The 10,784-nt window shown below is 40.0% G+C and overlaps 3 protein-coding genes across 3 annotated transcripts; 1 reads left to right on the top strand and 2 right to left on the bottom strand.

The window, feature by feature from the left end:
* Positions 1–38: 38 nt before the first annotated feature.
* LOC307023671 (putative nuclease HARBI1) lies at positions 39–2,245 on the bottom strand. Its single transcript, XM_079657116.1, has 2 exons — positions 1,430–2,245; positions 39–495 (listed from the first exon to the last, which is right to left on the bottom strand). The coding sequence occupies exons 1-2, from the start codon at positions 2,103–2,105 to the stop codon at positions 80–82; spliced, it is 1,092 nt and encodes a 363-aa protein (XP_079513242.1). The 5' UTR covers positions 2,106–2,245; the 3' UTR covers positions 39–79.
* Positions 2,246–5,088: 2,843 nt separating this feature from the next.
* pigp (phosphatidylinositol glycan anchor biosynthesis, class P) lies at positions 5,089–7,018 on the bottom strand. The gene is made up of 5 exons (XM_079657132.1): positions 6,788–7,018; positions 6,614–6,698; positions 6,216–6,288; positions 5,989–6,107; positions 5,089–5,706 (listed from the first exon to the last, which is right to left on the bottom strand). Exons 2-5 carry the CDS (start codon positions 6,693–6,695, stop codon positions 5,591–5,593), a joined length of 390 nt encoding a protein of 129 aa, XP_079513258.1. The 5' UTR covers positions 6,696–6,698; positions 6,788–7,018; the 3' UTR covers positions 5,089–5,590.
* A 246-nt stretch (positions 7,019–7,264) lies between these two features.
* Positions 7,265–10,679, top strand: rexo4 (REX4 homolog, 3'-5' exonuclease). Its single transcript, XM_079657115.1, has 8 exons — positions 7,265–7,746; positions 7,859–8,187; positions 8,269–8,415; positions 9,070–9,263; positions 9,365–9,453; positions 9,548–9,622; positions 9,707–9,781; positions 9,939–10,679. Exons 1-8 carry the CDS (start codon positions 7,525–7,527, stop codon positions 10,107–10,109), a joined length of 1,302 nt encoding a protein of 433 aa, XP_079513241.1. The 5' UTR covers positions 7,265–7,524; the 3' UTR covers positions 10,110–10,679.
* The last annotated feature ends 105 nt before the right edge of the window (positions 10,680–10,784 follow it).

Below are 10,784 nucleotides of genomic sequence, written 5' to 3'. Positions count from 1 at the left end.
TTGCATTCTGAGTTGGGTTTTGGGTCCAGTGTTTGTCCTCGATGTATGTTGATGACAACACACCCGCTCAAGCATCTTCTTATGTGTCTTGATTCGATGTGTCCTGGCTACAGAAGCTGCTAGAGAACTTTTCATCGATGATTTCCTGTCTGGCTTTTAAGGCCTCGGGGCTGATCTCGGCTGGCACTGTTCGCAACTTGCTTGGATGCAGGGGCTCAATTTTACCAACTACAGGCGGGGGAGGGACGGAGAACTTCTTAGCGAGGTTATGAAGGACACAGCATGCCTTGATGATGTTGCTTTTTTTGTCCAAAGATTCATCGTTTGCAAAACCAAGTTGCATCAGACACCTGAAACGCCACTTCATGGAGCCGAGTGTATTCCGCATTACCTTTTGGATCTTTGTGTGGGCCTCGTTATAGCGGATCTCTTTTTCATTTGCAGGTTCTGCCAGAGGAGTCAGGACATGTTTGCTCAGGTTGTATCCTTTCCCACCTAAAAGAGACAGGACATTATGCAATTAAAAATATGTAGCTTTAATTGTGGAGGGTACAAACCAGACTTGCAGTGTACAGGCCTTTTTTTTGGCAGACAATTGAGAAACTGTACACTTCCCTAAAAGGAAGCTACATGATTAAACCAGAAGATAGTGGTGGATGAATTGAGAAAGCATATGTGTTTCAGAACTGACACTAAAAAGGATGTGTAACGTTCCTGCATACAATATAATAATAGTATATAATTATACTAATAACATGATATCAAGTAGTATTTGTATGACATGACAGCATTACAGGGGGTTGTTACAAAATGCTACTGACATTGTTATGATGTGATATGGTCTTTTGAAATCTTGAAGTATTAAATAAATTCTTTAGAAACCGTTTTATTTTGCTTTAAGGCCAACTTTCTGACTTGTTCCAGAGATTTCAACCACACATCTTGGTCTCCGGTGAGTCTTTGGCATACAACTGAACACTTGACACACATTCACACTTCACATTAATTTGTTAATCATTAGAAAATGTATATCTCTGTGCCTGTAGGGAATTTCCTTACATCTGGGGAAAACCTCTACTTGAACTAAAGGATAAACTGTTAACAAGTTGGGGCTTAAAGGTCACTGGGAACATGAAGAACAAAGGCCATTTCTTTAAGGACTCATATGCTCAAAGGCCAATTTGTTTTGTTTATCTTGGTCAGATATGCATGTTGATGTGGTAGTGTAGTGTTTTTGTTTGTTTTATTCTTTGAAACAAATACACTGTTAGATACAAAGCTACATTTGAGTTATATGTGTTTTGTTTGAGTAGGTTTTATTGACAGGGAGGCAATGAAGTAGTGATGTGTGAGTGGGATGATTATACACTGTAATGTAGGCTACTATAATGTGTCACTTTGATCCAGCTTTTGATCCTTTGTATCTTACCAATAACCCAAAACGGTCCATGCACTTCCTCCTCCATCTCCTTCCCTTTGATGGATGAGTACCACATGTCCTCCTCATACATGCTGCCCACACAACACTTCTCCACACTCAGTATGTTTCCGTCGCTGTCACATATGAGCTGGCTCGACACCGATGTGAAACCCAACGTGTTGAGGAAAGACCTGAACCTCTCCTTCTCATATGGAGACGCTCTGATCCTAAAGTGTGCTGGAGCCAGGACGCCCAGCGCGTTTGGGATCCCGCAGAACTTCTCAATCCTCGAGGCGACACTATTTTTGGCATTGTGGAACAGTGGGAAGGAGATGAACGCATCGGACATCCCGGCCAAGACCTCGGAGACTGTGCTGAGGATCTCGGGGCAATCCGCCTGGCTCTGTCCAGCCCTCAGTAGGAGGTCGGGGGAGGAAATTCCGTGCGCGTAATAGTTCAGAGCCACCATGACCATCTCGTCCACGCACAGTTCTCCTTTCTTCGAGTCGAATTTCTTTAAGCGGATGCGCACAGCGTCTGTGATGAACGCGATACAGGGTCTGGTGAGGTGAAACACCAGAAACAAAGCACCGTCGTCGAATTGGTCGAAACACGTCGGATCCACGTGGGTCTGCTCGAGGATCTCCTTCTGGACCGCGAGCCACACTGGCAGAGCAAAGGCCATCTGATTACTATCGTACTGAGTTTAAATTCAGATGTGACTAGAGAAAAGAACGGCTGACAAAAAGTAAACAGTAATACATTACAAGTGTCATGGAAGCTGGGTCTTCTTCTGTCATGTTAAGGCAGTCCACAAAGCTGCTCTTCATCGCCACCCAGCGGAAAGGCCTGCTGAAGTCACTTTAGTGGAAAATACTATGACTTTCCAATTAAAACATGTTGGAAATATTTATCTTTATCGTGTGATTGTTGTTATAAAGACAGAGGAACAACATTTGTTCCTTCCCTCTGTCCATTTGACTATATTTGAGTCGGATATGCAACTTTCTATAAATAGGAAAAGGGTTATTAAAGGAGACCTATCATGCTATATTTAAATGATATAGTGTATGACCATACCTATATAAGGTATATTTATACATTTTATTTTTCATAATACTAAACAGATCATTTTTTAGCCATGCCTCGTTTCGCTCATTTTCGCTCTATTCCAAGCCTGTCTTTGAAAATTCTGAGCAGCAGCTGACCACGCCCCCCTGCAGAAGAGGGGGGCATGAGCCGGCGAGAGTCACGTTACCATGTTTGCTGTGATTACGAGTGTGGAATAAACATGTCATCTCAGAGCAATGCATGTGCTCAAGCATATTATCAATTCGATCCAGAAACTGACCCTGAAGCAGCGGGGGTTTTGGTGGAGGTGCAAACATCTCGGTTGCAGCAGGACGTTTCTGAATGGTTAGTTGACAAGCTGTTGTCCCTATTTATTTTACTCTGTTTGTTACGATGCTTGCTACTTATTCCGTTCATATTTTGGCTAATTAGCAAGAATGCAATGTGTACAGTTTGTAACTTAGAGTTTGACCCAGCAATAAGTCTCTGAAAGTCGGGGGAAAGTTGTGTGGATAGAGGCAGAGCGCAGCGGCAGGCAGACTGCGTCACCTCACTTTGTAACCCAGGAAAGGAGTGTGTTAAAAGTGCATTAAATTGTTTTAATCCGACAGCCGCTGATGTGCACGGAAGTCTGTCCATTGCGTTAACATTTGAATAGCCAAATGGACGGAAACCCGTCCTACAGTATATGCGAATGAGAGGTTTGGCAAGCACGTGGCCGTGGCTCATTCCCCTGATAGGTTGACCAATAAGCGGAGCACCTCTTTGTGACGTAGAAAAGTGTTGAAATCTGCATCCGTCTTTTTCAGATCCGTTGCAGCCCCTTTTTTTTTTTTTAGAGATTTGGCTAAGGAGGAAAATAGAGAGGGTTGTGTTTTTTGACACTTGGTGAGTTTCCTGGAACACCGGGGACACATATTCATGTATAAAAGACATACAAAGATGCATTTTGCATGATAGGTCCCACTTAATGGTGTACTTGATGTGATGGTATGTTGTGTTCTATTGGACAGACACAATTGTCATATATATTATTTAGATTCAGATTATTCTTCCACGTTAGCATACATTTCAATGCTTTCATCGTTTTCTTGTTGATCCAAAGGAAAAGGAGACCTTACTCTTACCAAAATATGAGAGATGAAAAAGCTGCCAAGATTTATATTTGAAAGGAAATACACTTATTTGGAACTCTTAGGGAACTTAAAGGTCACCTATTATGCAAATTCCACTTTTTCATGTCTTTTATACATAAACATGTGTCCCCCCCCCCACCGTATCACCTGAATCTCCTCCTAGAGAACTCATCTTCTCCGTCACAAGGTCTTCTCCCTTAAAAACGTTACACAATGTCCCTGACAAAAAATGACAACGGCCAGATCCTGCCTTGGGCCATCTTCTCTGACATCTATCAAATTATCTATTAATTTAAATGTTCTTGTACTCAACAGCGATGTCCTAACCAGAGATCACATCTTTTTATATATATATTTTTTTGAATACAGAACCAGACTGTTTCCCCATTTCTATCTTCATGCTAAGAACCAAATACAGACACTTATTTCCGATTTGGCGGGGTCGAAGGGGCATCTTGTGCATGCTGGTTTACAAGTGATGCTTTGTCAGGAGATTGTTGACAAAGACAAGTGCCCTTCTTGTGCAAAACTGGAAGTGACCAAAACACAGTGAAAGGTCACCTATTATTCAAAATCTACTTTTTCATGTCTTGTATACATAAACATGTGTCCCTTCTGTGTAAAGAGATTCTGAAATGTTCAGTAAAAGAGATTCTCTCTTTTTGTTCTGATCCATTTATATAAAAACCTGTCTTAAAATGAGCTGATCAGACCTTATCACCTGAATCTCCTCCTAGAGCACCATTGTGTTCTTTTTAACCAAATATGTCTCAGAGGGCCGTGGGGAGTGGCTCCTTATTTTTCATCTAAAGTAACAGACAGAGAATCAGCACTTTGGAAACAGGGCTGAAACAGAGGGGATTATGGGATGCTACAATGATCTGTTTGGAATTTCGAGCAAAACACTTCAGAGACATGTTTTGTATATATCTGAGACCTATAATATATTGATGAAAAACCGTATAATATGGGGAAGAGAAGTGCTGATTTCCCCCTGTCTTTTTAACAGATATCCCCTTTGTGTATAGAGTTTATGAATTGACTCTAGCAGAAGCAGGAAGCCTGTACTGGAAAGAGAAAACTGCTCATCAGTTAAACATATATAGCATCTCAATAAATACAAATATGGTTTGGAAGTTAGTGAAAAAGAGGAAATGTATGTAAGACACTCAAAATAAAACATTAACATGTATACTTTGGGACTGAAGTAGATCTGAGTCGGAGGTCTAGTTGTGATCAGATGAATGCATCTTGTGCTTTAACTTTGTAAGTCAGAGTCATGGCATTTTGAAAACAATAACCCACTAAACTGCTTCAGCACTCGGGATTTTTTTGTAGCTTCACTTCTAGTATTTTAGCAGTGGACACTGAGATTACTATCTTCCCCTTGATAATCGCAATGGGACAAAAATATTATGTAAGATATCCTCTTTATGATATTTGTTACAAATATTAATCACATTTTCTTTGCATAATGTATAATTACATGTATACAAATTGATTTATTGAATATAATCATATATTACATTTTTCATCCAAGGTACAAGTTGCTCCAACAATAAGTTATTGGTGACATCACACTCAATCAACATATTACAGCTTTTCTCACACACACACACACACACACACAGTCACACACACAGTCACACACACACACACACACACACACACACACACACACACACACACACACACACACACACACACACACACACACACACACACACACACACACACACACACACACACACACACACACACACACACACACACACACACACACACACAATCATTTTGTCCAATGTAGATCCGGAACATACCACATTGTCCCCATGTTGCATTGTTCTTTGGTAAATAAACAAAGCAGAATTCTTTTTAAACAAAGATGAAAACCGTGACACCATATTAAATACCCAGCAGCCTTCCTTCTTCTTGGCCTCCAACTAAAATGTGTTTCTGTTTGTCATAGCTTAGGTGACAAATAAAACATTCTGTTGACTTCACTAATGTCAATATCTCTCAGTCTGGGTATTCCCCCTTTGTTGCAGTCTGTTGTCTTCTGACCTTTAGCGTACACATCTGTAACAAAAAGGGAAGCATTGAAATATGATGTCAAAATAACTGTATCATATATATTATCATTAGAATATAACATACAGTATGATATATTTTTAAATATGCTTTCCTATTTTCAATTATATATTTTTTGATGATTGGTGATTTTGCTTTTGGTATGTGTTGCAGAAGTCATTATACTGTAGTACTAATACTGTATGTGTATAGTTAGGTGTGTTAATGTTGCCCTACAGGTGAATTGCGACCTAAACAATAAGTCACTGTTAGCATATAGCTTGTCCTCACCTGTCATGTTGTCCAGGGAGTCCAGTGGAGCCGTGTTGTTCATGTTCACACCGAAAAGCAACACCACAATAATCACTAACGTCACCAGCAGATAGATGGGTGCAGCAAGGGCCCAATATCTGCACAAGGAAGGAAAATGTCTCAGTTAATGGATCATAAAACTTTGAATATTTATTAAGTATTTTGTTAATTGATAACTACTATCCAATCATGATCTTTATATTTACTTTTGAGGCCAGTAAGTGAGCCCTATTGAATGAAGCCACTCCTCTGGTATGAATGCCCACAGACAATACAGAACTGTGGAGAGAATAAAAGGAACGTAAATGTGTTATTGATATGGATGACACATTTGTTATGTTTGCATGCCTACTAAGACTATTTTACATTGGAGATATGCACTTTGCATGTATTTTGCACACACAACTATGGCAACACATCCTCATAATAATAACATAACAACATCCCCTTATCAAAATGCAAAAATCGCACTGGACTCCCTATGCTATTGCTATGTATTAAAACCGTAACAAACATGCTATTAAATACCCTAAATATCTATATTTCATCTAGACGTGTTAAGCATTTCAATACTGGATGAGTTAGATGAAAATATGTGACTTACAGAAGCCAAACTGAGAGCCTAGGTAAAGGACAAACCCATAGATGGCTCTCTCAGGCAGAGGAGAAGGAGAGTTTATCACCATGATCTGAAACCAGAACAAAAGAAGCAAGAAGATGAAGTGTAAATTCAAAGAATAAATAAAGATTAAAATCCATGTTTGACCCACTTACATACCTTTGAATTCTAGATGAATGCCTTTCAACGAGCTACCAGATATCTTCCTGACAACACACCTAAACTGAGCTTTAGTAATTTACCACGACGACATTGACATAAACAACATGTATCTGCGATTGTATCTGAAATGTAAATAAAACTATTTAACTATTGACTTTTATCGAAAGGTAGGATGGGCTGCTTCTTTTCCAAACTGTCAAACATCTCGCTTACGTTTTGTCCGAACTTATATTCGGTCCGATATGCAACGTTTGCCACACAACGAGTTTCCGCCTTTCGAATAAGAAGCAAAACAAATAGCAAAGTTATATATATATTAGCGTATTAACATATCACATACACTAAAGTCAATATAAGTTGAAAAATGCATGACAATGGTGTATTTATTAAAGCCTAACAAAGAACTACACATACGCATTTTACGAGCTCGTGTTTCTTCCGGACACATTTGGCTGGTGCACGTGTCGGAAATATACATTTCAGCATGGCTTTGGATCTGCTGTAGTTCACTGAGCACATTTCATTGCAGATAAGGAAAACATACATAGATTTTATCTGTTTTGGTTTCGCTAAAAGGTATTTTTACTCCGGGGTAACATGTGTTGGCGAGACCGAGTTGATGGTTGATTTTATAACGTTAAACGGTAACTAAGCGACGCAGCTCTGACGGTCCAACGTGGCTGGGGACGGTTAACAGACTTTACTTAGAAAATATTTTACCAAAAGTGGCCACAATGTCAGCGGTGAAGGAAAAGACAAAAGACTCGTCCGTTAAAAAAGGACCTGCAACTACAGAGAACAAATACACAGTTAAAAAGAAGAGGAAACAGTGGATGAAGGAGAAGTTTAAAACCATAAAGCCTCAACCCCAGAAACAGGAGAAAGCTAAAGTCCAGCAGGTGGCTCCTCCAAAGGATGGCCTGCAGTTCTCTGCTAACTGGAAGGCCTTACAAGAGGTTTGTCATTTAAATGATCTGTCTCTAACTTGTTACCATGTTTCATGTCTGTTAATTAGATGTAATCACATTCAGCTTACTGAAGTTTAACACTTTGCTAAACTTTCCACAGATATTGAAGGCCAGTCAGCCGGAGAAGAAGCAGCCTGTGACACCAAAACCTCCCAATGGTGCTCTGCTAAAGAAAGAGACGAAAGAGAAAACTACTAAAAATATTTCCAAGAACAATCCGGGGCAGAAAGACACCGGGAAAAAAGAGAAGCAAAAAGCTGTTGTTGTTGCCCCTAAGGACTCTAAGGTGAACTCAAAGGGTCCAGCTGTCTCTGAGGTAAAACAGTCTGCTGCTCCAAAAAGGAAAAAGGACAGTGGGAAGATGAACGGCGAGCAGCCAGCTAAGAAAAAGAAGATGGAGAAGATGGTGGAAGAGACAAAACCTACAGAGTAAGAAGCACTGACGTCTGCTTATATTGAGTTCAAGAGGAATTGTGTCCACTAACTTCATCTTGTTTTTTGCTATTGCAGAGCGGACCTCTGGTTTGATGATGTAGACCCGGATGACATCGAGGCGACGGTGGGAGCTGAGGCAGCAGACATAATGAGGAAGAAGCAGGGCATTCACAAGAGCAATGACACCGAGAGCTCCCTGGTCAAGGAGAAAGCCTTTGAGGGGTGAGTGAGGACAACGTTGGTGGTCTTTTGTTGCACAAATGCTTCATGTAACACTTGTACGAGTGTGACGTCCAATTGAACCAGAATGCAACATTGGCACTGGTCCATCTGCTGTGTTTGCGGTCCCTTTGCATCTTATCAATGGCCCTTATTTAGAAGAATAGTTTGGGGTAGTTTTTGAGACATTCACTTATTTTCTTTATTGCCTTTTAGATAAATTAAGAATTTATACCACTCTTCTATCTGTACAGTAAAAATAAGGTGAGTTTAAAGACTGATTAAATAGTTATGAAACTTTTTCATAACTATTTAGATTTCTGTTTGTGTTTCCCATTTGACAATGCAGCTTGTCAATACACATATACTCTTGGAGCTGGTTTTAATGAATTTAAAACACATTAAAAGTGTCAAACACTACTACATGCTACGGAGAAATGTGGCACTAAAGAGACATGGCTCAATACAGACAAACGGAGAGGAATACAAGTTGTTTTATCAAAGTCAAATTCCTTGTATGTGTACATACTTGGCAAATAAAGCTTCTGGTTAACAACATATGCAACAAAAACACAGACGCAGATCTTCCTCAGGCAGGTTGATGTCGTAGTGACCACTGTCCACTCATCACCTTGTTTACCATTCGCCCACCGTTAGCCTCACCAGAGCCGTGGCCATTGACTGCGAGATGGTGGGAGTCGGTCCTGACGGAGAGGAAAGCATCTTGGCTCGTGCGTCCCTCGTGAACCAGTTTGGAAAATGCATCTATGACAAATACGTGAAACCCACAGAGAAGGTGACAGACTACAGGACAGCTTTCAGTGGCATCAGACCAGAAGACATCATAGACGGTAAGTAGTGAGAAACTAATACAAGTTATCGTTCATTGCTTTTAAAACGTCTGCATGCTGTGTAACTCCATGACTTGACATCCATGTTTGCCTCACTGCAGGAGAGGATTTACAGACTGTGCAGAAGGAGGTTGCTGAAATCCTGCAAGGCAGAATAGTAGTCGGACATGCCATACACAATGACTTAAAGGTAGCCTGGATGGAGAATCTGAGCAGGAACTTGAATCATTTTCAAAATAAGTGTAGGCTCTTGTTAAGCTAAATATTTGTATCTGCTGTTTCAGATTTTACTCCTGGATCATCCCAAAAAGAAAATCCGGGACACTCAAAAGTACAAACCCTTTAGGAAGATTGTAAAGGTACGTTTACTTTTTGAAGTTGTGCACCCCACTTTACCAAATCTAAGAATCAGTGTTTAATGTTATGTGATTATTTATTTTTAGAGTGGTCGACCATCGCTGAAACTGCTTTGCAGAGAAATACTCAACGTTAAAGTCCAACAGGGCGAACATTCATCCGTAAGTCATCAAACACACGGCCCACTGAACAAAAAGTTTGCCAATTGTTTTCCTATTTCTCTCACATTGACTGTTTATTGCACAGTAACAAAGAATACCAGTGAGAAATGTAAAAATAAAGCATCTTGTACTGTACCCACTATCCACTGTTTACCAGGTCCAAGACGCGCAGGCCACCATGAGGCTCTACACGTTGGAGAAGAAAAAGTGGGAATCGGACATTAAAGCTAGTCATAATAACAAAGACTCAGACAAGAAGAGGGTGAGAAAGCCAAAGTCCTCCAAGAACAAGAACGTGAACGTGAACAAGAACCTCGTGGGATTCTGAATCCAAAGCCAATCTGCTAGGACACCTGTGGATGAGCAGCACATACTGAAATGATCAGAGGTTTGGAAACATGTTCATAAAAATGAGTTTTCAACGAGTGGCCCTCAGACAGGACATCTCAGGATGTGAAAGACTTGATTGTTTTTTGCACAAGACTTTCACAAAGCCAGGAGTGTTCTGCCTGAGCACCTCAGGAAGCAACTTGCACAGGATGTGAAAAACATCTGAGAGATCATTTCGTCTTTTTTTTTTTTTTAAACATAAGCCTTTCCATCTTACATGTTCAAAGACCATCATTTACTTAGATATTTCAGTCGGCGGGAAGTGGAAACATCCAGAGCTCATGAGGACTTCAGAAAAAGTTTCCACTAGCACACGATCTTATTTTTGCATAATGTTTCCAGTGTTATATAAACGGTGTGTTTAGATCCTTGTTCTTTCATAACTTTTGTTTGTAGTATTTTGGTTCCTGGTTGCCTTCATTGTTCAAAAAAAGTATGGATTAAACATGAGAAATGCTTCTATCTAGATATATTGCAATTACTGAAAAAACATAAAATACTAACCAAAGTTGTGTCTGACAGAATTTGTAACATCTAATCTTCTATTTTCACTAAAATGATCTCTCTTAAAATCAGAGGGCTGACATATGACTGATGTAAACAACTTTATTTT

This window comes from Notothenia rossii (genome assembly GCF_949606895.1).
Source record: "Notothenia rossii genome assembly, chromosome: 11".
NCBI lineage: Eukaryota > Metazoa > Chordata > Actinopteri > Perciformes > Nototheniidae > Notothenia > Notothenia rossii.
The sequence above is the reverse complement of the archived record's forward strand: the minus strand, read 5'-3'. Positions and strand labels throughout refer to the sequence as shown.